Below are 26,610 nucleotides of genomic sequence, written 5' to 3'. Positions count from 1 at the left end.
TTGGTCCCTGAATTTTGAATTTGTTCAATGTGATCCCAGAACTTTTGATACATGTTCCATTTAATTCCTGAACTATATAAAAATATTCAATGAAATCTTTTCATTAATTCAAGTTGATGGATCACATTGAACATTTTCATCTAGTTCATGGACTAAATTGAACATGTACCAAAAGTCCAAAGATCATATTGAACAAATTAAAAATTCAGGGACCACATTGAATATTTGAAATAAGTTTAGGGATTATATTGAATAAATTAAAAGTTCGTGGATCAAATTGAATATTGAGTTAAAGTTCAAGGACTCTTTGCATCATTTTCCCATAAATAAAAAGTCGGCCTTGGGATCGGTTTGTTCTTTCGGATCGCTACGTCGGCGTCTGAATACAACCGAAATCGCTTCCTTTCCTTTCCTTTCCTTTCCTTTCTGTGCAGCGCAAAGAGAGAGATCAAAAAGACTCCGCCTTGGTCGAGGAAGGCTCGATCCCATCGACCTCCATCCTCGGTGGAAGAAGCCCTGAAACGAAGAAGTCTTCTCCCGCCTCTCTTCTCTCTCCGATCTCGCGCCTCTCTTCCGCATCTCTCGGCTCGCGGAGCGACGAGGTAATCGCGCTTTCCCACCTCTCTCGGCAGCGCGGTCGTTTCAGTTGGTTCTCTGCTTTGTCGTCGGAGTAATCGGCTGAATTAGTGTGTGTTTTGGGCTCTTCTTGTCCATTGGGGATGTGGGTATGGCTGATGAATAGCTGAGGAGGGTTGGGTTTTCTTTTGTTTCCTTATCTTTCGAATCGTTTGTTTACCTGTTAACGTGGCTCTTTCCACCTCTCGGTAGCGCGTCGTTTCTGTTGATTCTCTGCTTTTTCGTCGGAATAATCGGCTGATTTAGTGTGTGTTTCGGGCTCTTCTTGTCTAATGGGGATGTGGGTGGGGCTGATGAATAGCTGAGGAGGGTTTTTCTTTCTGTCTTTCGAATTGTTGTTACCTGTTAACGTGGTGCTTCGCCAGCCCAGAATTGGATTTCATCAGAAAGGAAAGCCTATTGCTTCCGACTTTAGATGTGCCTAATCCTATGGCCTCTCCGTCTGATTGCTTGATCCTTGGTTAAACTAGCATGCGTTGGCATGCAATTGGTGCTAGATTCTATTGCCCGCGAAGTTGCCAGGAGTTCGCTATTGGAATGTACTGATTCCTCACGCCACTCGGTTTTGTTATTTGCGCGTCCTCACCAGGAGATGCTTTTTATTTTCCCCGCGCTTAGCTGTTTGTGGATTTGCCCGACAGCAAGAATATTTGCCTGCTTTTCTTCATATTTAGGATTGTCTTCTGCTCGTGCATTCCATTCCTTCCTGTTGAAAAAGCCCGGGTTTGTGACGTTTTTAGGTTTTTGAATTATGCTTGTGCATTTATTAGCGAGATTTAAGTACATTCTCGTTCATTGATGGCCGTGGCTCCAATGGAAGTTAACTTGTTATGGGGCTGCTTGTGTGATGCTTCGTAAATTTTGCCTAACCGTAAGATGGTTTTTTGGATGTGGTCTTTGAAATGCACTAAATTCTATCGTGCATGATAATCTCAAGGTAGCACGGCAACATGGGCGGTCATGGTGGTTTGAACATCCTTCCCCAGAAACGTTGGAATGTGTACAATTATGAAAACAGAGAGAAGGTCCGGCAAGATGAAGAGGCTGCTGCGAAAGAGGAGCAGCTTAAGCAAGAGCAAGTGAGGAAGCGTGATGCTGAGTTTCGTCTCGAGCGGCTTCGTGCTGCCCGTGGCTTGGCTTCTGCCAGTCAACCTCCTGCTAGTCAGCCTGCGGAGGCTCCTGCTATTCAGCCTGTGGAGGCAGCTGAGACTGAGAAGAAGTCTGGCCATATCAATCTCTTTGAGGGAATTAAGATTTTCGACCCGGTAGATGCACCAAAAACTGGGGCAGGAGATGAAAGGGATGGATTCAAGAGGAAGAAGATGAAGAAAGAGGAGGCGCCGAAGGTGGTAACCGCAGAGGATGAGAAATATAGGTTGGGATATGGGCTTGCTGGAAAAGGAGTTAAATTGCCATGGTATCTTGAGAAGCGGGGTGATCAAGATGACGGAGAGAAATTTGGGGATGAAGAGTCGCCAAGGGATGCAAAGGAGCAGAGAAAGAAAAGTGGGAAGAAGACGTTGGAGGAGTTGAGGGAGGAACGGTTAAAGAGAGAGAAGCAGGAGAAAGAAAGGGTAAGGAAATTGATACTAGAGAAGAACCGAAAGGATGGAGCTCTGTCGAAAGCCAAGGGTTTTCGGAGGAGGTGACGCTGCAAATTTTGGTCAGTTCAGACTTTTGTTCGTACTTATATGTTGTGGAGACCTTGCTTTATGGCTGATTGGGAGAGCCTGGACTGCTATTGGTTTGGCAAGATTTGGATTCCAAGTCCTGTTTTGAGAGGTTCCCGCTCCCCTTGTGCAGTTCGCCAATCTACATATGCCTTGCGACATAGCTCCTGTAGACACGTGAATGCTTCACTTCGAATCCTCTTCAAGAAAGAATGGGCTGTGGTTCGCCTTTGCTTTTCAATCCTGGAGATGATCATTGGATAATCTGCTGTCACTGTCAGCATCAAAGCTTGTGAATGTCTATTCCTTTCAGTTTGGCTTTCTTGTTCATTATGGCATTATGTTGGAATGATATCACTTTGATCCTTATGCAAGTTATTCGGTTTTTGTCACTGTCTATGACTTCATATCGACTTGTGAATTCCTGGGTGCAAGTGGGGAAAAGGGTTGTTGAGCTGTCACCGGCCCTTGAATACTTTTTTGCTGGTTTAATGCTAATTCTCAACTTCATCATCATCTTACTAAACACATTTCACAAATAGATTTGTCAATAACGTTGCAGAGATCCGATTCAGTCTATTTCATCATGTAAATCCCAGAATTCTCGACTGAATTGGGTCTTAAGAAACTGATCCACTGGTCTTGACAAGTCTTGGCTGAGATTTGCTTGGTTAATGGTCCCAACAGCTTCTGAAACTCCTTGGAAACTATAAGTTTTGGTTTGCACTTTTATGATGCAAAAGCTAATATAATAATTCTTGTAGTTATGTCTTAATAAGAAAGGGACGAAGGAAGCTGTTTCAGATAAGATCCGAAGAAAACATGAATCTCTAGAGTCGTAAACAGCATGCGAGGGACGTGGGCGTCGTTCTTGGTGGCTGCGGCGATCCCCAATTGGCGCAAAAGGAGCCATCGCTCTCTTTTCTATGGCAGGCTTAGCTCACGCAAGAGGTTGTTAAAGTGAAGAAGACCGAGTCTGCAACAACTCACTGTTTAACGAATATTTAACAAGAGATGAACCATGCCATGACGATCTCTTGATAGCTGACTAGGCCTAATCTGAATAAATTAATCCCTTCTCTTCGAGTCAGACATGGGTTTCTTATTGTTTAAATGGAGTCGAGGATAATAGTGGGCAGAAATGAAATGGGTCATTTGCGTGTTCTAGGCTGGAACGACAACATTGCTGAGTACAAATGGTATGCGACCGAGAAAAAGAGTTGTTTCTTCCATAGAAGGGATGAAGAGTTGAAGAAACAGGGCAGGGAACGGGTGAAGCAGAGCATGGGATTGCCGTTTAAGAGTCGAATGAAGAAACTCCCGCGGCAATGTCTACTGAATTACGAGAACTTGACGCTTCCTCCGGTAGGTGACCGTCGGAAGATCAGGCCGTTTATTTGGTTGTTAACATGTTCTTTTACCTTTTGTTCTTTGCGGTTTTGATTTTGTTCGTCATTGACGATCCCTTTTTCAATTTTCTTGTTTTTACTTTTCAGGTTTGTTAAGTACTATGGAATCCATGGGATTTCCTAGTACCCATTAATTCATCTTGGCTTGATAATCTGATTTCTCTGTGCCCGCAATAGCATTGCATGAAGTAAACTTTTATAATCAGATTGAAGGATTGATTTCAGCTAGTTCCTTTGCTTAGTTTCAGGTAGTAGTGATGACAGCCAACATCGGATGCGCTCGTTGTCAGGACAGAGTCTCGCAAGTCATTTCAAAGATGGACGGTGAGATGGCTGTACTCAGTTTCATCGCTTCATTTTACCGTAGAAGCGAACAATCATTGAAAGATAATCATGAATGAGAAAACTCCTCTTAACACAGGCGTTCGTACGAATGGACTCATCGCATGAATGCTCGCGAATAGGTGCCTCTGGTGAGGAAAAGTATAGAAAAGATTGAGCTCAACAGATTTGCATCGACTCATCGCATGAATGCTCGCGGATAGGTGCCTCTGATGAGGAAAAGTACAGAAAAGATTGAGCTCAACAGATTTGCATTTTACAATTCCGTCGAGATGAATGAGCGATGCCCACGCCCATTGAGTAGTCATAGTATATAGCTGCGTCAGATGTTGAGAGTGGAAGTTTTTTAAGGAGCTCGCGTTGTGATTTGCAGGAGTGCATGATTATACAGTAGACATTCGAAATGAACAAGTGACTGTAAAGGGGGATTTCAAGGTCGAAAGGACGGCGCAAATCGAGAAAGATGGTCATCAACTCCGTCTCTTAAGATACTTCAGAATCAGTTGCTTAAGCAAGCACCTTGGCCATCGAACGTAATTTTCATTCGTGCACATTGTGTGGTAGCAAATCGAATTTACTCGCCGTCACAGTTTGTATATCCAGTGAAACACAGTATAAATTGACGCTTCCCTCAAAACAGAGCAATTGCACATGCACATGCACATGCACATTCTAGGTTGCAAATGACAAAGATCACCGCAATTTCTGCGTGGAAATTTCCAATTCAAGATCAGTCCTTTCTAATTCGCAATGCAAAGCATTTCCAGCTCGAACCAGGACCCGCCTACAATTCGCTCAAAATTACGACTCCGCAAAGAGAAAAGCAGATAAAATGCCACAGTTGATCCGCTCTAAATCTCCCTGCTTGACTGGAAGTACCATCTTTGCTCTTTCCAGAGCAAAATTCCAAGATCCATTGCAAACGACCATCAGTTATATAGGACCAACTCGGCATGGAAAACACGTAAACGGCGACTTACTCGGTTAGTCAAATTCCTCCGATTTTCATTGAAGAAACATATCATCTGTCAAGGCTTTACAAAAAGACAGGACTCCAAACTCATCAAGAACCCAAGCAAGCGGAAGAACACGCATCATCTTGCTTCTCTTATCTATTATTTTCTAAAGAGTCTTCACTCGAAACACCAGACACAACTTCACTGCTAGAGAAAAAAAGGAAAAATGGCACCTTCACCCCCAAGAGGAATCCCCTGTGTTTGAATTTCTCAGCATTTCACTCAATCTTGACCTGGAAAACATCCTTCCTCTCTTCTTCCTTCACCTTGGGGACTGCCACCTTCAACACACCGTTCTTCATCTCCGCCTTGATCTCCCCGAGCTTGTACAGGTTCGGCGGCAGATCCAGCCTGCTCGAGTACCGCCTCCCGCTCTCCTCCTCCACGGACTCCTTCTCGCCCTCGCCCTTGATTGTCAGGGTGTTCTGCTCCACGGAGACCTTCACATCCTCCCTGCTGAGGCCGGGCATGTCCATCCGGAGGTAGAGGGCGTCCTCATCCTCCTTCACGTCCCAGCCCCTCCTCGATCCGGCCGCTCCCACGCCACGCGATGCGGCGAGGAACGGGTTCTCCACGAACTGGTCCATCAGGTTCAGCACCTGGCTCAGGCTCCGAGTCGTCGAGAACGGATCGAATACATCTGTTGAACAACTCGGCAATACCATAGACATGAGGACGCTTCACTAGGCAGAAGTACATCGAACAGAAAGCTACCTCATAAAATTATCCATGCTCGATCAGGTCCGACGCACTAATTAACCAGGATTATATATCTAAGAGAAGCAGCGAGGATCGATTGTAAACAAGCTGTCCTGAAATGTTGATCATTGCGTACGTAAACGCTACTAGGATAGCGCAGAAACGTCATTTGCAGTGAGATGGACCTATATCATAGCCAAAACCCCTAATCAACCGAAATGGAACCGTCATATTCAGGTTCAGAACCGACGTCCACTCATCCATAGGACCATAACAAAGGAAACAGAGTCACAATCAACCAGCTGACGACCTCATCATCATCGCGACACGCAGCTATCGCAAACATCAGCGAAACGAAAGAGACGACACACTACCTGAAAACAGACCAGGCTGGTGGCGGCAGAAGACGGAACGATCGGAGCGGCGGGAGAGGTCGTCGCCGCTATCGCTCGCGTCGACGTCGTTGTCGTCGTCGTAGCGCCTCATCTGAGAGCTGGTGTTGAAGGACCGAGCCACGCCAGGGGCGACGGAGGCCGCGCGGAGCGGGTAGGCCAGCCTGGGGAAGACGCTCGAGGCGGCGGCGGCGGCGGCGGCGGCCCTCCGGAGAGCGAGCGAGGACGCCATTTTCCGACGATAGCTCGGGGAGCTCTTTCGCACGTCGGCCGAGGCGCAGGGACGGAGAGAATTCGCGACGGTTTCAGCCGTGATTCCGTCAGAAGGCGTTGGTGAGGGGGGTTTAAATAGCAGAGGGGATGGCGATGCTTGGGGAAGGGGGAAAGACAGATAGAGAGAAGAAGAAGAAGAAAAGTGGAGAAGGTTCGGGAAGGGAGTCGAAGTGAGAGAAGCTTCTGGAGATAGAGAATATCGTTGGCGGTAATATATGCTTTTTAGCAACTTCTTCAGGGTTCGAGTTCTTTTGGAGATTCGAACGATTCTATTAAAAATCGGGGGGCAATTTGAACAATATCGAGTGAGCGACAAAAGATGAAAATGTAACTCGATTTCTGTCAGCCAAAGTTGGAATTTTACCTGTATCGTTAAAGAATTTGCTGCTCTATGTAAAAGTCGTTAAAACAGTAACATGTGAAAGTTACTCGAATGTGCACATCGATTTATTAAACATTATAGGGTGCGCGATATAGGACACATGACACAACCAAACCAGCCCACTCATTGGCCCGATACGCACACGAGGCCACAGCTAGCTATTAGGGGTGAGCATGATCCGGGCGAGCGGTTCCGACCCTAGAACCGGAAACCGTCCACTAAGGACCGGTTCCAAAAAATTAGAACCGAGAACCGCATGTTGATTTCATGAATCCACCCCGGAACTGGACCGCCGAAGACGGAGACGGAGAGTCAGAGACAATAAGGTAAACATCGATCGAAAAGAGTAAGAGAGTGAGAGTGAGCGCGAAGCAAAAGCGAAAGAAGTGTTTCTCGGCTCAACGTGAGACTGTGAACGTCAAGTGATTTTGGTTTAATTTAGGGATTTTTTTATTTTTTAAAAAAAATTAAAAATTAAATAAATATATTATATTATATTATATTTATTATTATATTATCGATCCGGTCCGAGTGGGTGGGCGGGCGATTCCATACCTAGAACCAGAAACTGGACTGGTACCCACCGGTTCCCAAAAATTGGAATCGGATCTAGTTAGTTCCAGGCGATTTTCGATTCTTTTGCATACCCCTAACAGCTTTGTAGCTTTCTCTCTCTCTACTTTTAGACGTGCTAGAAGTTTTTAGCCATGCCAATGCTAGTATTTGGTCAAAGAGATCCCATAAGTGTTTGTCAAACGCCTAGAATTTTTCTCACAGGCTTTGGAGGCCGAAGGCACTTCTTAGGATGCGAATGATAACCATTCTGTTTCAGAAACAATTCCTGGAACATAAATAAGTTTTTCTATTTCTGTTCCCAGGATGAGTTTCTGAGGAAAGAAACCCATTTGATAACAACCAAAAATTTCTATTTCTGGAATAGAAACCCGTTTGATAATAGTGTAAAATTTCTATTTTTTGGAACAGAAACCCATTTAATAACAATACAAATTTCTATTTCCCAGAACAGAAATCCATTTTTTTAGAAATGGTCTCTAAAATAAAAATCAATCAAAACACCCAAATCCTAGTAAAACCTTAAAGGCTTATTTATTCAAACGATTGTGCTGTTTTTTAGGGTTTTTTAGGGGTAAAGACTCCTTTTGGGGTTTTTTAGGGGTTAAAACCCTTTTAAATCCCTAAATTAAGGAGTCTTCAAAAATATCATTTGGGCACCTCAAAAAATTTAAATTTCATTCAAAGTGGGTGGTCATAGGTATTCTAAGCTATTCTGTGAAGTTTTGAAATTTTTGATTTTTTGATTTTTTTTGAAAAAATTCACCAAATTTCCTATTTTCAAAATCTAACTTTTTTTTATTTTTTGGAATTTTTTATGAATCTTTTTGGAATTTTTCAATTTTTATGGATTTTCTGAAAAAAAAAATTGAGATTTTTAGGAATTTTCCGGATTTTCTAAATTTTTTATGAATTTTTTGATTTTTTCTAATTTTTTTTAGATTTTTTTTATTTTCTCTCCGGGAATGAACCGGAACGAATCGGTTCGGATCGGTCTGACCAGGTCAGACCGATCCCAAATTTAGGAAGAGATGTGTTTTGAAGAGAGAAGACAGGTTCTTTTAAAAATGATTTTCATTTCTCGTCTAGAAACAGAAAACCTACTCTCTTTTTTTCTGATTTTTGGTCCAGAAATAGAAAAATGGAATTGCGTTATCAAACGGGTTTCTGTTCCAAACCTATTTTCGGGAACAGAAAATTAGTTCTGGACAAAAATATAATGGTTATTATTCACGCCTTTAGCGTTCTCTTAGCGTGGGAAGAAGACCATCTGTCAGTACCTGGTGGTAGGGGTGTCAATGGGTCGGGTCGGGTCGGGTCGGGCTTTCCTGATACCCGACCCGAAATGTCCTCGTCGGTTTCATGCCGCTCGATTTTCTGAAAATTTTTATGAATCTTTCTGGAATTTTTCAATTTTTATGGATTTTCTGAAGAAAAAAAAATTTGAGATTTTTAGGAATTTTCCGGATTTTCTAATTTTTTTATGAATTTTTTTATTTTTTCTAATTTTTTTTATAATTTTTTTGATTTTCTCGCCGGGAATGAGCTGGACCGAATTGGTTCGGATCGGTCAGACCAGGTCAAACCGGAGCCAAATTTAGGAAGAGATGTATTTTGAAGAGAGAAGACAGGTTCTTTTAGAAATGATTTTCATTTTTCGTCTAGAAATAGAAACTTACTCTCTTTTTTTTCTGATTTTTGGTCTAGAAGTGGAAAAATGAAATTGCGTTACCAAACAGATTTCTATTTTAAATCTATTTTCGAAAATAGAAAATTAATTCTAAATAAAAATATAATGATTATCATTCGCTGCCTAGCGTTCTCTTAACGTGGGAAGAAGACCATCTGTCAGTACCTGGTGGAGGTTACACCAACGTGTGGAATGGCTGGTAATCCTTCAAAAGTCCATCCCCGGAGAAACTGAGAAGGTCGTAGAGACTTTGGACAAAGACCGAAAGTCCTAGTCACCACCCCGAGTGTTCCCTATTTTATTCCCCTCCTTCCACGTACTCTGCCTCCTTCCGTGTCAACTCTGTGTTTCTTCTGCGTGTTTCCTCTTAAGTTCCTCCTTGTACCTTATTGAGGTGGGTTGATTTCTGGGTATTTTTGTCTGTCGCCATCTGGTAATTGCTATGTGGTTTTTCTATGATGATTGTTGTCAATACCCCCAGCTCATCAGACCTAAACCTTAGAAGTCCAGGACTACCCATCTGAGACCTAATCATTGCTGATTTGGGGTCTGAAACTGAATTGAATTCCTTTGGGTAGGTAACAAGTTCAAGAGCAGTTTAGCACTTTATGTTCTCCAACCTTCCCCCTGAAGAAAGAGAGGAGGAAAATGATCCCCGTGATGTTTTTAGTGTGTGAATCATGCATGGTAAGACAGTGCCATGATTCTTTTGTTGAATGCTGAGGGAACGTCTCTCTCTCCTCTTCTCTCCTCCCCGCTTCTCTTCTCTTCTCTGGGTTTCTCCAACATTTTGTCTCTGGCTTGTTTTAGCTTTCAGTTTCCATTTCAGTTTCATTCATCCACTCCCAGTACTTAAAATGCACCGGGAATACACTTTAATGGCAAGTTTCAGTCATCAAAGCAGAGCAAGTCATCAGAGACCAAAAACCTTAAGAGGTCCAGGAAAAGATTTAGCTGTTACAGACACCAATCTGAGACCTAATTATTCAATGCTGATTTGGGGTCTGTAACTGAATTGAATTCCTTCGGCAGAGACTTTCGGAGAAGAGTGAGAGGAGGAAAATGTACCCCCTGATGTTTGTGTTTGTGAATCCATGCATGCATGCTAATGTATAAATGACTCTACCATGATTCTTTCCTTCCATGCTGCGGGAACCTCTCTTCTCTGGGTTTCTCAAACATTGTCTTGGATTCTTTTTACCTCGTGAAAGTTAAGGAATTTCGTCCGAAGAAATGAGATTTGAATAGAATTTTTAGCATATCTTACAGAAAAGAATGTCATCCCCGTTCTGACTGTATCTGCAAAAATTTACAAATTTCCTCCACCACAGCTTCAACACTTACTTACATAGAAAGAGCTTAGAAAATAGCCCATCTCTCATTTTCAAACGTTTGACCATCCACCACGCTTCTCTGACCCATTTGCCACCGTGGACCACACGTGGGTCCACTTCACGCTCGAAAGAAGAAAAGATCCAAGATCTTCGAGCCGAGACGGACGAAGTCAACTCAACCCCAAGCGCACGTCAGCCCTGCCGGAGGCTGTCCCACATCGACGCGCACTGTCTCCGGGCGAACCCCACGCGCCTCCCCTCCAGGTCATAAACCACCTCAAACCCCTGCTGCTGGTAGTTCCCCAGCGTCGCCCCGGGCCCGCCCCCCATCTCCGTCGCGTCCCCGCCGTCCATCATCATCAGGCACCCCACCCGCCTCCCCTTATCCCCGCCGTCCACGAACTCGTAGAAGTAGTTCCCCCTGGGCATCGCCACACCGGATCCGCCCCCGAAGCGGAACGCCACGTCGGCCACCCTGACCCCGGCGTCCACGTAGTAACACAGGCTCAGCCCGGTCCTGTCCTCGACCTCCCTCGCTCGCCGCGAGTTGACTCGCCCGAGCTGGCGGTCGAATTCGGCCGCCACCGAGCTGAACAGCCCCGACGGCAGTATCGTGAACGTCGTCCCCGAGTCCACCACCACCCCTCCGTCGCCCTTCCCGTCGATCCTCCTCAGATTTTCCGGCGCCGGGATGAACCTCTTCCCGACGGAGATTCCCTCCAGCCCGACGGAGTAGAAGTACGGGCTGTTCGGGCTGTCCAGCATCGGCGTGTACGCGAAGTCGCTCCCGCCTTTTCCCTCCGAGCTCTTCTCCTTCACATCGTAGCGACCGAGGATGAGCGGGCTCGGGCGGCGGACTCGGTCGGCGTCGAAGGAGTGCGAGACGAGGCAATACGAGAACTGAGCGCCGAGCTGGGGTGACGACGCGGCGAGCTGGGCCGGAAGCGAGAGTGGGCCGCGGCCGAAGCCGGCGACGCCGACGGGCTCGGCAAGGGCGGTGTGGGCACAGCCGAAGGTGAAGTTCTGGAGGACGAGAGGCGGCGACGAGGTGGGTATGGTGACGACGCCTTTCTTTAGGCGGCCAACGAGGCTGCCGTCGCCGTAGGCGTAGTAGAACTGTGGGCAGGAGAAGGCGGCGCAGTCGGAGATTTCGATGTCTTCGAGGGGACAACGAGCCATCGCGCAGAGGTCGGAGGAGGAGGAGAGAGGAGAGTGGACGGCCCTGCATGCGGAGGCTTTGCAGGGGACGTCGGAGGTGGAGGAGGAGTTGACGGCGACGGGGGTGGGCTTGGGCTTGCCGTCGCAGAGGATGCAGGTGAAGGGCGAGCAGGGGACCCAGACGAGGTCGCTGCCGGTGTCCATGTAGAGAGAGACGGGCTGCGAATGGACGGTGAGGGAGAGGGTGTAGTCGCTGCCCGGAGAGAGCGGGAGGGAGGCTTGCTGGGGGAGGCGGCGGTGGCGGCGGAAGCGCGCGGCGGAGCGGGCGGAGGTGGCGCGGAGGAGGTGGTGGGTGGAGTTGAACTGAGAGCCGGCGTGGGAGAGAGAGTGGGTTAAGGGCAGTAAAAGGGTCTCTGACAGAGAAACAGAGACGAAGCAGAGGAAGGCGATTACGCTAACCAGCAGGGACGAAGCCATGAATGAGCTTTGGAATTGAATGACAAGCGCTCCGGTTTGAATTGAATTGTAGAGAGAGAGAGAGGAAGACAGATGAATATATAGTTGCAGATGGTGGGAGAGACAGAGTGGAGTGGAAGAAAGGGAAAAAGGAGTGGAAGGGAGGAGGAGAGGAAGCTTCTGGTTATGGCGGATTTGATATTGACGGGTGTATTTGGAAAAGGAGAAGGTTTATTTGAGGAAGGGAAGTTTGCAAAATTGAAAAGCGCAAATTTACGAATTGAAGAAAAGTTGCATGCTGATGCTTAGGAGCCAAGAAATTCTTTTGATATTTGCATGGTTTTGGTATATACGATTAATGGGCAAGGACGAGACAGGTCTCTAGGTATAAACTCCGGGGGGGGCCCTCTTTAGGTAAGGAGCTAAAATCAAACGGAGCTGATTAATTGCTTGAGGCCCGGTTCTCCCATATTCCAAGTTATCAGTCGAGTTTACCGGCACTTTCGGATCAATTACCCTTTTTTACTCAATTCACGTATCAAATCCTCAAACTCACCGAAAACACTTAAAATCAACTAAAAACTAAAATTATCCAAGAACTCGGGGGATAAACAATTTGATCTTGTCAAACCGGGTTTCTGTTTAGATGTGCGCGGACGGTATGCGCAGAAAAAGAGACGCAAGTTGTTATCGGAGCGAATTGAGATATGTTTTCGATACTTTCGTTTTTCTTGTTTTTTTTGTTTTGTTTTTTGGGTTGCTTTCTGTATAGAATAGGATAGGGGGGTCCACTGGCACTGAGCTGGCACCCCAAGTCAAACAGGGGAAGACCGCCAAGTGTGACCCGGCAACCTCCAGGGGTCAACAGCTGGACCGTTGACTTTCCCCCCAGAGGCAGGACAGCCGTTCGACTCGAACCCTCTCATTTCAGGCTTCATTCGGGGGAGCGAAACTGCAAACTTTAAAACTATTATTATTATTGTTATTAATCTTTTAAGATTTAGACACCGAGCAAAAGCGACAACACTTTTTATCCATATCCATTCCGAGATAAACATGAACATGAACGGCTTTTTTATAATAATCTTTTTGTGGAGAGCCAGTGAGACTTTGAACGTAATCTGATTATGTGGGTGCATTGAACAAGACATGACTTTGGGAAATTGAGCCCTTAGAAGTTGAAGCAATCGACCATCGCCGTGCAATATGTTAAATGGAAGGGAAGAGACCGAAAATTAAAAGAATGTTTTCTAATTACAGTTTCTAAAAGGAAATGATCAATCGGAGCCCAAGTATGTCTAATTTAACTACTAGATATTTTCAAAATACTAATAGATTCTATATCAGACTCACGTAGCTCACAAACCTATTGAGCTGAGAACTAGCAAGTTCGAGCTTGACTCAAAAAGATACTCGAGTAGTTCGATCTCGAAATTAGACGAGATGATTTCGATTGATCATCGAACTGGAACCGAGCTACCCGTCAGTAGCGTGACTCGATTTTCACCCTTACCCTGTATCGCATATCCTCCCCTTTCAACCGTGACTATTATGATCACCACGAGATGATGGCCCAAGGGGAACACTTTTGCACTGTAAAATTAAGAGGCAAGTGGGGAAAAATGAACTCAATTAATCATGATAAAGCTCCGTTTGTTTCACGGAAAATATTTTCCTCATTTCCTGGCGTTTGGATCATCGCTTAGGAAAATGAGTCAACCAAAAAGGTTTTCCTAGTCAATGAAAAATATTTATCTATCAAAGCTTAAATTCAAGAAAATGATTTCCTCTTTAAAAAATCAGAAATCATTTTCCAAAATATAATTAGGTATCGACGCTTAGACACATAAACCTTAATACTAGTTCCCAGGCCCATAGCAGTAGAGTCGGGACCGTGGCTCCTAGGCCCAAGATCCCGGCACCTTGGCCTAAGTCCATCTAGGTTGCGCCCAAGACCCTAGCCGCCATGCCTAGGCCCATTGAGGTTAGGCCCGGGTGCTCGATGCCCGTGCTCAGGTCCATCGAAGCTGGGCCCTAGACCCCAAAACCCATGCCCGGATCCTCGACTTTTGAGCTCGGATCCATCGAGATCAGGGTCTGAGCGCAAGGTTTGAGGTCCGACCTCAATAGGCTAGGGTGCGAGCATCGATCCCAGAGTCCCGAGTCCGACCTCGATTGACCAAGCACGGGCGCTGGGGACTTGGGCCCAGCCTCTATAGACCGGGGCCGAGGTGCCAAGGAATTGAGCATGGCCACCGAGTTCTAGGGCTCGATTTCGGTGGATCTAAGATCAGTGCCCATGCTCGTGCCCGAGAGTCGGGGATCATGATTTGAGACCCTGGTACCAGTGCTAGGTTCTTTGGCTGCTCATATGCAAGCCATTAACAACCAAATAGTGTATGTCTATATAGAAAAATGAAGATTTTCCTTATCAAACAATGGTAAATATTTTTCAGGTTTTACCCAAACACCGGATAATATGTTCGTTTTCCCATTAAATGACTTCTCGAAAAATATTTTTCAGAAATCTCATATTTTTCGTGAAACAAACAAGACCTTCCTAATGGACATTATCAGCGATTAAGAAACCAAGAAAAGCGAATACAAACATAAGGCAAAATAAAAGTTCAAAGAAAAAGCTTACGGAGGAAACTATCTTCTCCTTCTGGAGATAGTTGTCAAGACATCAAAAGTCAAAAGCTGATTTTAATAGCTCGACAGCAACTCAAGCATCACGAGACGAGATACGTAACCTCTACTTTAAATACGTGATTACTTCACTTGATTAATTAATTAAAAGAAGTTTGCGAAATTCGTTTCCTACAACCACATATGATTGCATGCTTTGAAAGTTGAAAGAGACTCCCTCTCTCTCTCTCCCTCCCGTGCTTAATGAAATGATACGACAATAATTAACAAGAAAAATAAATGTGTGTGTATATATATTTATCAACAACTTTACAATAAGATATATTTTTCTTTTAAGGTATATCCACCGACCCAATTCCACCAAATGTCAAATGCTAAGTATTATAATTCATATAATTTTCTCTTTTTCCAGTAGGAGGATTTTGTCTTTGCATTTTCGTCCAAGGAACTATTTTCTGGTCAACCGAACACCAAACCCTTTCTGGACTTTAATGTTAGCTCGGACGTCATTAATTTTGCCACCAAATTCGTTTGCATTTTATTTTTAGGTGATATTACCTAATTCTGTGGGGTACAGTCTGTTTCCTTTTTTTCTAGACCAGGATCTTGCTTATTGCTTTCTAAGAAAGATATAATATAATTAAGCTCTAGTACCTACATATATATAGCCAATTAAGCAGCATTGTTGTGACCTACGCTTAGCTGAATTATTTTAACCTATGCGACTTATTAGTTGGAAGGTTGGTCCAACATCGAGTCTATGGTGATGTGACAATAAGGTACTTCATGAATAAATTGACGTGTGCAATTTATTAGTTGGGAGACGGGTTCGAATTGATGTCCCATATTGAGCATGCACGGGAGAAGATCGGTTCTCATTATTGAGAGCCCGTCTAAAATTTTATTTTTGATGTGCTGAGTTTTGTATCCGCTTTTATCTTCGTTCTTCGTTATTTTAACTACGGTATTTCTTATTTTTTGCGTAATTGATTAAATTACATAGATTTGGTAGCACTATTGCTTTCCATTCTCACGTTTGTTTTTTCCGCTCTCTATTTCGTTTTCCGAGAGAAAAACCTTGCTCGAACAAATCAGTCATATTTCGGGGAGATCAAGGCAAGAATAGAAGAGTCCAAGGGGAGTCGATGATTTATGTGGACCATGTCTGAAGTTGTAGTTCCACTTGACTTTGGATGCTTTCAATTAGCATTCATGATTTTGCCACCCAATTCAATTATTGAAAATAGGTACCACCAAACTCTTGTACATAAAATGTGACACCTCAAACCGATGTGCCTCTTATAAAAAAATTGTTGTATCCAAAAGCATGGTAGAGATCAATGGGGAATAATCGTTTTGTTTGCTCTCAAAAGATGAAAAGATTATTTCGGCGACGCCCAATATTGGGATGAGATCACTCACATCTCATGTTTACCCTGCTCTTTTTCTATTCAAAATGAAATTGTCGGTCATAAATAAATTATTTTTTACATCCAAGTTTATTTGGTTGCTACGCGACTCTTAATTAGTGGGTGTCAACACCAAAAAAAAAAATAACCTCCTAGCGAAATGAGTCAATGACCGCAGAGTTTGGTCGAAGCCGAACTTAGCAATCGACAACTTGCCAATGAAGTCATCGACAACACCCGCCATGAGTAGTTATCGACGGGAGCCTTCATCAAGACTTAAGAGAAGTTTATCAACAAAGCCATGGACGACGAACCATCCCTGATTTTGGCTAAGTGTTGTTTTTTGTCTTGTTTTGTTCGAAAATAGCGAGTCACAACCATCAATCGGAACAAAGCGTTTTCACATTTGAACAGAGGATATCTCCAAAGGTTTGCGGGGGCTTAGACAGGCCAATTTGAACGATGGGCTTTCTTCCAATGGGCCTTAACAACCCGAGTCCACCAGCTGGTTGGGCCTCATGGGGACGATGGGCTATACGGACGGGCTTGTAATGGGCTTTGATAAGCGCCGGTAACATAGTTGTGCGGTGATAAGCTACCGGTCGGGTTGGAATTTGAATGTGCACATCAGTTCCGAGTCTGAAAGTGTCGAGATAGTGCAATTAATGAGCAAACGACTGCCAACATATCGATTGAAGACGAGAATAATGGATCGACATGAGCACAAAAATGCCAAATGACTAAACAATAGGAGATCGTGTCTGTCGTTTGAAATCTACGTAACCACACATAGGATTAGGGAGCTACTTTTGGATTTAAATTCAATAACTAGTTGTGTAACCGTCGAAATAGCCAGAAGTATTTGCCCTTTGTATGCGCCCCCAATCAATTAACAGAACTTAACGTTCTTATGCAAATTTTTTCTATTTTGCAATTTACATGTGGCAATAATTGTTCCTAGTGTTTGTACCTTTAATTTCTTGCCGTCTACATCCATGTCCAAAATGAACAAATGACTCCTCATAGCCTTTATATCTATCCATCCATAATCTAAAAGGCATTTCATTATCAATATCGGTGAAACGGTAGGTCATTCACACGCTTCGACTCACATAGACGATTTTAACCCACACAATAAGACCCATCTCCTATCCTTCGATCTCCAACCGTCTCTCTCTCTCCCCATCACCGGCGAATCTCGAAGTGGCATCAAGCTGCTCCCTGTGATAGAGCTCAACATCGCGCGAGCTCCATCCGATCGACTGACAAAGTCACGGCTTTGGGCCATGAATAGAGCTGAAAGTCGGGCAAGCTCCTCGTCAAGCAGTCACGAGGAGCGCAAAGGAGGGAGAGAGAGAGATGCTTGCGGTGGCCTCGTGCATGGTGGTGCCAATGTTGGGCGGCCAGAAAGATATCAGTTCGGTTTGAGTTAGGGACGTTATGTAGCTAGATTTGCCCGATATCATATCGTCGGAAACCGAACCGAACCGGACCGAGCCGAGCCGATCCTGAAATCCGGTTATGTATGTACAAGTGCCCTGGCAAGCGAACTTCCACGAGACGGGCCCTCATCTTTCTCGGGTGACAACGGGCCCGGTGCAGCCCGGCCCGACGTTCAGACCCTTCCGCCATTTTCGTCTCCCGAGAATTTTCCTCGCAGCAGCAAAACCATCGCCCGCCGGCACAATTCGCAGCGCCGACGACGATGTCCCCGCTGCAATGGTGTCCCCGACCCCCGATCGCCGGCTGATCCCATCGGCTCGCTTGGTCCTCCCTCGCTTAGGATTCGCGCTCGCTCGAGCCATGAGCTCCGGCTCGGCCCAGCGCGTCTTCCAGCTGAGGCTCGACCCGCTCACCGGCGACTCGGAGTGGGTCGTCATCGAGGAGGACGCGGGGGGGGCGGCTCCCGAGAGCCTCCACGAGGGCCTCCTGGCCAGGACGTCGTACCTGGACATGCTCAACGACTCTCGCCGGAACAGGGCCTTCCGCGAAGCCATTGACAAGGCCATCGCCGGGCCTTGCCGCGTGCTCGACATTGGGTAACTTTCGCGTGACGATGAGCTTTGTTGCTCTGTCGAGTCTGGTTTAGTCAGAGCAGTTAACTTTCCGTCAGTGGAATGTCCAAGCTGAGTTTTTTTATCGGTTGATTGAATGGTCGATGTGAAGATGTGTAATTTGTGTCTTTAGAGTTGAGTGGTGGTGTTCTTTTAATAATGTTGCTTTGTTAGTCGACTACGCATTGTTGCTTGGATCATTTCATTGCTCAATGACTCGTTTTGATCTTAGAAATGAAATAACGGAGTTTGAGTTTACTCCATTGGCTCTACTTGGCTGAAGAATTACAATGCTCGTATTAGCTAGATAGCACAGAAGGAATCCCTTTCTTGTTAATTTGCGGGTCAAGGGAACATTTTCTAGAGACAACGGCATTTCGGCGGTGTGTTTGTGAGAGCTATTGGATTGGGATGGACGATAGATCAATGATAGGAAGTTTGGTTTGTAATGGAGTTGACAAAAAGGAGGTGGTGAAAACCAGGCATGAGAGAGAGAGAGAGAGAGAGAGAGAGAGAGAGAGAAGAATTAGTTCGTGTCTGGCTCATAGAAGAAAAATGAAGAATCCCTTTTCTTTTTTGGGCTAAACATAAACATAGGGAATCTCCCTAGGTGTTGAGAGAGAGAGAGAGAGAGATGGTATAGCTTGCCCGTGAAAATTACATTCTCTTACTTAAGTGAGTCTAACTCAAAAGATGGGACTAAACTTTCCTACACCTCCTGCACATATCAAATTTTCTCATGAAGATGCATTGAACCTTGTGGGAGTTGTGAGTTTTTCACTTTTCTTTTGGTGGATAAGGCCAGTATTTAATGTTTGCTAAACTTGCGAGGCACGGTATCTAGTGCAGGAACTGGCTTGTTATCAATGATGGCTGCTCGGGCTATGGGCTTGAGGGATTCACCAACATGCCATAGTAATAATGGATTAGCAACAGCTTGTGAGTCTTACCTTCCCATGGTGAAATTGATGCGGAAGGTTTTGCATGCTAATGATATGGCAAGGGGTATAACTGTCCTCTACAAACGTTCTGATGAAATCAGAGTTGGGGTAGATATTGAATCACGTGCTGATGTTCTGGTGAGATTTACAACATCCCTCTTGTGCTTGCTTCAGTGAACTATTTTACTTATGAAGTTCGTCCTCACCCTGTGCCAAAGTTAAATATTGCATGTTGGGAATATAAAAATGGACGTCAGAGCACGTAATTAAGAATGGGAGAAACATACACTATTCTAAATGCTGGAGCACATTCAAAATCGAGTTTGGTCTCATCTCATCAACAAAGATGAAGACTGTCACACTAGTGTATCTTGCGCAGTATTAGTTTCAAGTTCCTTGTGACTTTGTCATTGCAACCAAATGCACCTATGTTGTGGTTTCTTCCTTTCATCAAGGATGATTATGTTGTAAATGCAGGTTAGTGAGATACTTGACTCAGAGTTACTGGGTGAAGGGTTAATACCAACCTTACAGCATGCGCATGACATGCTTTTAGTGGAAAATCCAGTAACAGTTCCATACAAGGCAATCGTGTATGGCCAGGTGCTTGCTCTGTCTTTATATCATGTTTCATTATACTATATAGACTATAATTTGATAGAATATTTAGCATTTGTAGGTATTTCCTTGCCCATTCTTAATCCTCAAGATATAGGACATATGCCAGTTCAACCAGTGCTTATTCAATTAATTTTCAGATGAGTGATTATGTCGCTACAACAGTGGTGACTAAGAATTGAAAACTAAACTAGACAACTAGTTACCCATAGGGCACGCGGCCCAGTGGTAAGGGAATTGGGTGGTGGTGGGGACGTTTAATTTCAGGTGTGGGGTTTGATTCCCACGGTCTGCAAAGAGGCAGAATAACAGTGTGAGAGAGAGGAGAGTTAGAGTAGGACAGAGAGAAAAAATAGACAATAAGTTTGTTTGTATTCCGGCTAATTCATTTGACAGTTAGAGCATTAGTGGGAAGATTCATCCTGAACAATCGTGTATGGCCAGGTGCTTGGTCTGTCTTTTTATCATGTTTCATTATACTTTAAAGACTATAATTTGATAGAATATTTAGCATTTTGTAGGGATTTCCTTATCCATTCTTACTTTTCAAGATATAGAACATATGCTAGTTCAACCAGTGCCTATTCAATAAATCTTCAGATGAGTGATTACGTCGCTACAGCAATGGTGACTCAGAATTGAAAACTAAACTAGACAACTAGACTGTTTGTATTCCGACTAATTCATGTGACAATAAGAGCATTAGCGGGGGAGATTCACCCTGAACAATCCACACATGGTCCCTGGAGATTAATGATGCAAATTAAATTTGCTGTCTGTCTTCTGTCGCATATTGTGTGTTTCAATGTTGCACTTTTTTGCTGTTGTTACGCTATCAAAAATTGGATTTTGAGAAATTTATAGAAGATTGATGGTTAATGCAAAAGTCAGACTGGTAATCATAATTTTCTTCTTGGGTCTTCAATCAACAGCTAGTTGAAAGTACATATTTGTGGAAGCTGCATGATCTGTATAATAAAGAGGCAGAAATATCTGATGGCATTCATCTAGTTCCTGCTGGGTTGGAGAGGATAATAGGTGTTAAACTTCAACAACATCCTATGCACTGTGATGCACTAAAACGAGAAATAAAACTGGTAAGTGGTCATGCAACTTGGTCCTTTCCTGCGTTTCCTCTGGAAAATGGAGTCATTTTACTTCTACTCAACACTAAATTCATCCAGTTGTCAGAACCCTTCAGAATTTTTGAATTCAACTTTGGGAAACGGCCAGAGAGTCATGGTGAAACTGCAGTTCGTGTAAAAGCAACCGGTAGTGGTCAAGTAAATGCTGTGATTTCCTGGTAACTACAAATATCACGATAATTTTTCTTGTGGTTCATAATGTTTCTCTGGTCGTTGCTGTAACATTTCTTGGTGCTTATGTAAGGTGGATGCTTCAGCTAGATGACAAAGGGTCTATACATTATTCCACTGCTCCGAAATGGATTACTTTGTCAGGTAATATGGGTGGGTCGGAATTTTGGTCTCTTGCTGGTAGGTTGATTTCGAGAAAATATGTTACTCTAAGAGAGTGATGTGGGCTACCTGTAAAAAAGTTGACATAGAATATTGGCCGACTTCTCATTTAAATTCTCTTCCTTGTCCTCATTAAACTAATAAAACTGGTCCCAATGCTTTGCTAGGTGCTGGGAATTGGTGTGACCATTGGAAACAGTGTGTTTGGTTCATTCCAGGGAAGGGGGTGCCATTAGCCAAAGATGAAGAGATTTCTTTACGTGCATCTCATGGTGAAACTAGCATTTCCTATCAACTTGAACCTCATCAGCCAAAATCCACAGAAGGGGATCATAACATTAAGGGTGGAGATTTTTGTCTCGCCCTATCCCCAGAAAGAATTGCAATTTATGGAGATGCTGAATGGCGACTTTCTGTGCTAAATGCCATTAAAACTGTTGTACGTTTTCTGCTGTGAGCTCTTTTGTATTTTGTTTGATCAGGTCTTCCTTTCAGGGCTTAGGGCCTGTTTGGCAACTTACCAAATAGTAAAAATTTCTGTTTTTTTGTTTCCAGAATCCGCTTGGGAATAAAAATCCGTTTGTTAAATTTTTTGTGCCCAGGCACAATTTTGCAAAAAATTGTTCCCAGAATCAATTTTGGAACAGAGTCAAGAAGCAAAAAAAAAAAGCTTCTTGATTCTGGAACAATTTTTCCATTTTTGATTCTTCTTCATTTTCTTCTTTTTTTTGGTTTGTTGTTGTTCTTCGGCCTACCGCCTACCGCCCACCACCTGCTGGCCACCAGCCGCCGGCGACCGGCCGCAGGCCAAGGCCGGCGAGGCCTCGCCCAGCCAAGGCGAGGCTGACCTTGCCATCGCCGCCCAGGTGACGGACTTGGGTGGCGACGGCGTCGGCGACCGGCCACAAGCCGCCAGCGACCAGCCGCAGGCCAGGGCCGGCGAGGGCGGCTCGCGGCCGCGATGGCGAGGCTCGACCTTGCTCAGATCGTCACCTGGGTTGGCGACGGCGAGGTCGAACCTCGCCTAGCCAAGGCGAGGCCGACCTCGCCATCGCAACCGGCGAGGCTGGTGGCGAGGGCTGCGACGCCCTTGCCAGCCCTAGCCTGTAGCCGGTCACCGGCGCCGGCGACCGGCCTAGGCCAAGGAAAAGAAGGGAAAGAAAGAAAAAAAAAAGAAAAAAAAAGAAAGAAATATTAAAAAATTCAAAATATATTTAATAAAAAGAAATTTTGTGTAGTTACCAAACGCATTTCTGTTCTTTTTCTATTCTAAGAATAAAAATTTTGGGCAGTTACCAAACGCCTTCAAATGGTTAGAAATTATTTCCAGGCACAGAATAAAAAAGAATCATTTCTGAGTAGAATCTGTTCCCGGACATAGAATGGTTGCCATGCGCAGCCTTAGAGAAATCATTATTTTTTCTTTAAGCCTTGTTTGGGGTGACTTACACTTTTTATTGTGGGTTTCTTAGCTCTAGTTGTGAAATTTATACATGTAATATTTGGAATTATAGTGTCAAAGTCGCTGTACATTCATTTTCACTCTGGAAAAAAGTACAAGCCTAAGCTTTGGAGAGGAAGTGGGAGTGGGGAGAGAGCAACTCTTGCTTCTGGCTTCTGCTGCTCGCTTATGACATGTATGTTGGATAAAAAGGTCGAAGCTAGAGGCAGAAGTTGGTTGCTGGAGGTGAAAAAGCCCAACCTTTCCCCAACCGCTCTTATGAAGTCCTCTTTCTCATAAGTTGACTTACTCCCACTTTGCTTTATGATATGTAGACTATTCTGTTCGCAAGCACTCTCTATTACCTAATATATCTTTGCTGTTTAATTAGATTTATTCTTGAGATATGTAATTGCTTTAATGATGAACAAGAATCTTGGTACATGTAATAACTATAAGTACGTGATTTCCTGCAGCTGCAGAGAAGAGCTCCCTCATTATGCGTCATTGCTGATGACAGCATCTTTCTAGCGCTTCTGGTTGCTCGCCTTTCAAAAGCATCACACATAATGGCCTTGTTTCCTGGCTTGCAAGATAAGGGTATCCATTATTTAGAAGCTGTTGCTGATGCTAATGGTTTCTCAATGGATCATGTAGAATTTGTCAGAAAGAAAACAGCAAACTGGACTGGGCATGATACTCATAAGAAAGCGGTAATTTCCTCTATTCAGATCTTATGCCACTTTATAACGTGATAATTCAAGCTTTGCCATAATGGAATGGACTGTGCACTATAGCACCTCATTTAGGTAGTGTTTTCTTCTTTTAGTTCTTTTTCTGGGAAACCAGACACTTGTAGTGATGTTTTATTCGAGCATGAATGCGTTGCCTCACTAAGCTTAACAATGGTTTCCTTTGTCCTTTGGCTGACAATTGAGACATTTCTTTTACGTTCATTTATGTTTTACTTGGTCAAATTCCCTTTAGGTGCTGGCCTTGAACTACAATAATTGGTGTTTTTGGCTTATATGGTTTGCAGGTGGACCTGCTGATTGCAGAGCCTTTCTATTATGGAAGTGATGGCATGCTTCCTTGGCAGAACCTTCGCTTCTGGTAAGTTTTCAAACCACATTGCGTAAGTAGAATCTTCTTCTCTATATTAACATGAACTATCCCCTGCTTGAATAATTCAGATGTTAAGCCCATTCACCTTCCAAAGGCATGATATCACATTGTCAAGAGCCATGCTTCTTCCTCTCTGTAGATAATCCAGAAATTATGGAAGTTACACAGAATTTGTTTTCTCTATATTAACAGTATACAACAATTTTTTGACTGTTCCTGCAGTCACCAGGGATACACTGTTTTATACTGCTCATGTAATGTCCCAAGCCATTTGAATGCAGTATCAGATGACCATGGATTTGCCTTATTGTTGCACAATTTTCATTAGGATTCACCACCCTTTTCTGGAGATTTTTATGGTGAAAAACTTTTAAGAATGTTTCCCGAGCAAGACTTGCAACTTTTGGCATTCGGCTTTCTTGTCAATCAGGTCAACCAATGAACCTTTTCATTTTCTCCCTTGCCCTTCAATCTGTCCCAGCTCTTCCTTTCGCGAGAAGCTCTCATATTTGTAATATTTGCTTCAGGTTCACTATACTAAGAATTCCTCTGGTGAGCATTTGTATTATCTGTCGTCTTAATATCTGTTCTGTACTGTTTAAGCGCAAAGCATTTTCTTCCACCATTAGAAACCCCAACTACAAGCAATGTCATCCTTAGTCCGATGTTCCAATAAAGCCCTATGTTACGAAGAAAATGTATGTGTATATCAAATTTGCCTTTGTTTCTAAGTTCTGAATGGTTTTCAGGAATGAACGGACTGCACTTGACTCTCTACTCTCCAAAGACGCCTCTATAATGCCTTGTAAAGGACTGTTGAAAGTTTGTGCTATGTCTCTCCCGGTAAGTGGCTTATATTTGAACATCTCCGAAACATAGCTAGAGTCTTTATATTGGCTTGTATAGCGATGATCCTTTTGACATTTTATGTAGGACTTATGGAACAGCCGTCGCTCTTTAGATAAGATCGAAGGTTTTGATCATTCGCTGGTAAATGCTACTTTAGGAGCATGTGGTGATGCAGTCGATGGAGGTCCTTGTCTTCCCTTTTTCGTCTGGCAGTGTGGGGAGGTTAAGGTAAACTAGTGTCGATGTTTTTTGGTTAGGGAAGAAGGATACTTTGCTCAAAGTCAAATGTCTATTAATTGCTGATCATTCATCTACTCTGATTCAGGAACTCAGCCAGATAGTTACTGTGATGGAATTTGATTTCTCAAGACCTATAAGTCCATGTCAAGGAAAAGCCAAGGTTTGTGTTCTATAGGGAAATTATTTTGCTCCAACTGAACTCGGTGGTGTTTTCTTGTGTAATAAACTAGTTTTTCTTCCTTCCATTCTACCTGTGAATTTGCATTTATGACTTGTGTCGCGACCTCCCCAAACCTAAATTTAGGTGTCAACAACTTGCTCCTCAACCACCCATGTCTGCTTGAGGTATCAACAACCGCTTTACATATTAAAAAAATTGCCTTTTTTCCATGACAAGAAGCCCACCTATGTAGATGAACCCTGCGGCCATGAACTATCTCCCGAACTCATGCATCAAGTATAATATTTTATCATCTTTATAGCAATGGCAACAAGCATTGTCTTATGTACCGGTTAATTCAACTCACAAACCGATTTTTGGAAGAGCCTGGCTCTTTAAACGTAGAACTTGAATAAAGCTTGACTACTGGTGCGAATACAATGAGAATGCAAACTTTTGAAGGGTGGACTCTGCCTATTGTAGTACTTGGAAGCTAGTCATTGTATACATGAAAGCTGTTTAGCCATTAAAGCAGTTGACTTAGCTGTAGATGCTGACCACACGTTTGCACGCACTCCTAGCAAATGAGTTCATTTTCAGTACTAGGGATCTGATTACCTGAGATATTTTTTTCCCTGCAGGTCAAGTTTAGTGAGAGAGGAATTTGCCATGGATTGGTGCTGTGGATTGACTGGGTGATGGATGCTGAAAACTCCATCGTGGTCTCCACTGGCCCAGGTATTGATTGTTGACATATCAGTAAATTTGCTTGAAGCTGTATCATTTATGATTTACCCATCATACATATTATCGTCCACAACTTAGGTGGCTCAAAGCTTTAAAACTAAGGTAGAGACGAAGGTCTCCAATATGGTATAAAAAAACAAGTTTAGAAGTGGTTTCTAAGTAAACATTTCTATTTTCAGACCAGAGATATTGGAAGCAAGGGGTGAAGCTTCTTCCCACGCCAGTGGCAGCTGGGATCCATGGAGCGACGACCAATACTGGCGAAACTTCTTGTTTGATTGTCCGAACCTCGTTCAACCCATCTAATGGCGAACTTGTAATCAATCATATTCCCTCCTAACATCTTCATCTTTAGCCGCCAGAATTTTCAGCAGCACATGGACAACCGTCAGACGACGATGAACTTTCTTGTCTTTCCGCTATCTATGGTCCCGTTTCGGCCGAACTGGTAATGATTTGGCTTTTGGTCCTGCGATTTTTCAGAGCGCCCTTGCTCTGTTCGGTTGTTTATCCCGTGGCTCGAGTGTATATAATGCTTCCACAGCGAGCCATTCTGACAACTAATATGGTCCCCAGCCAATCGGGTGCTCTTGTTTCAGCCTTCAGGACACTAAAGGTCTGTTGTCATTCAATGTGCGATACGATAACACTCGATCGGTTAGTGGCATCCCATTAGCGCATGTTCTATAACTTCACACGATGAACTCGGAACTTCAGAAGACCCTCCACCGCTTTGTGGTCCGCGTCTTCCATGAAGGGCAATCGGCATTTTTCCTCTGGCAAAGGTGTGTCACGGGGAGATATCCGGCTGAATTAGCAAAAAGTCATAAATTTATTGCATTTGTGTCAATTCAGTTTTAAACCTTTTA

General features: G+C 43.9%; 5 protein-coding genes across 6 annotated transcripts; 3 read left to right on the top strand and 2 right to left on the bottom strand.

The window, feature by feature from the left end:
- The first annotated feature begins 349 nt into the window (after positions 1–349).
- Positions 350–2,698, top strand: LOC115687782 (uncharacterized). Its single transcript, XM_056318361.1, has 2 exons — positions 350–602; positions 1,574–2,698. The coding sequence occupies exon 2, from the start codon at positions 1,587–1,589 to the stop codon at positions 2,283–2,285; it is 699 nt and encodes a 232-aa protein (XP_056174336.1). The 5' UTR covers positions 350–602; positions 1,574–1,586; the 3' UTR covers positions 2,286–2,698.
- Positions 2,699–2,838: 140 nt separating this feature from the next.
- On the top strand, positions 2,839–4,709 carry LOC115687784 (uncharacterized). Of its 2 annotated transcripts, none has more exons than XM_030613449.2 (3): positions 2,839–3,671; positions 3,958–4,039; positions 4,431–4,709. In XM_030613449.2, the coding sequence occupies exons 1-3, from the start codon at positions 3,420–3,422 to the stop codon at positions 4,592–4,594; spliced, it is 498 nt and encodes a 165-aa protein (XP_030469309.1). In that variant the 5' UTR covers positions 2,839–3,419; the 3' UTR covers positions 4,595–4,709. The 2 variants fall into 2 exon arrangements, with proteins under 2 accessions (XP_030469309.1, XP_056174337.1); XM_056318362.1 differs by having other exon boundaries at positions 2,839–3,675; positions 3,968–4,039.
- Positions 4,710–5,041: 332 nt separating this feature from the next.
- Positions 5,042–6,441, bottom strand: LOC115687783 (small heat shock protein, chloroplastic-like). Its single transcript, XM_030613446.2, has 2 exons — positions 6,147–6,441; positions 5,042–5,713 (listed from the first exon to the last, which is right to left on the bottom strand). Exons 1-2 carry the CDS (start codon positions 6,394–6,396, stop codon positions 5,292–5,294), a joined length of 672 nt encoding a protein of 223 aa, XP_030469306.1. The 5' UTR covers positions 6,397–6,441; the 3' UTR covers positions 5,042–5,291.
- A 3,865-nt stretch (positions 6,442–10,306) lies between these two features.
- LOC115687779 (probable aspartyl protease At4g16563) lies at positions 10,307–12,284 on the bottom strand. Its single transcript, XM_030613437.2, has one exon. It carries the CDS (start codon positions 12,049–12,051, stop codon positions 10,609–10,611), a length of 1,443 nt encoding a protein of 480 aa, XP_030469297.1. The 5' UTR covers positions 12,052–12,284; the 3' UTR covers positions 10,307–10,608.
- A 5,310-nt stretch (positions 12,285–17,594) lies between these two features.
- Positions 17,595–26,321, top strand: LOC115687778 (protein arginine N-methyltransferase 7). The gene is made up of 14 exons (XM_056318595.1): positions 17,595–18,127; positions 18,987–19,221; positions 19,561–19,686; positions 20,634–20,798; positions 20,886–21,004; positions 21,091–21,161; positions 21,347–21,618; positions 23,097–23,333; positions 23,660–23,733; positions 24,495–24,588; positions 24,679–24,822; positions 24,920–24,994; positions 25,636–25,732; positions 25,921–26,321. Exons 1-14 carry the CDS (start codon positions 17,610–17,612, stop codon positions 26,079–26,081), a joined length of 2,388 nt encoding a protein of 795 aa, XP_056174570.1. The 5' UTR covers positions 17,595–17,609; the 3' UTR covers positions 26,082–26,321.
- The last annotated feature ends 289 nt before the right edge of the window (positions 26,322–26,610 follow it).

The sequence above is a fragment of the Syzygium oleosum genome, unplaced genomic scaffold, assembly GCF_021117445.2.
Source record: "Syzygium oleosum isolate NSW1041296 unplaced genomic scaffold, Sole_v2.1 Sole_v2.15, whole genome shotgun sequence".
In the NCBI taxonomy this organism is placed as follows: Eukaryota; Viridiplantae; Streptophyta; class Magnoliopsida; order Myrtales; family Myrtaceae; genus Syzygium; species Syzygium oleosum.
This window is presented reverse-complemented; position numbering and strand designations above follow the sequence as displayed.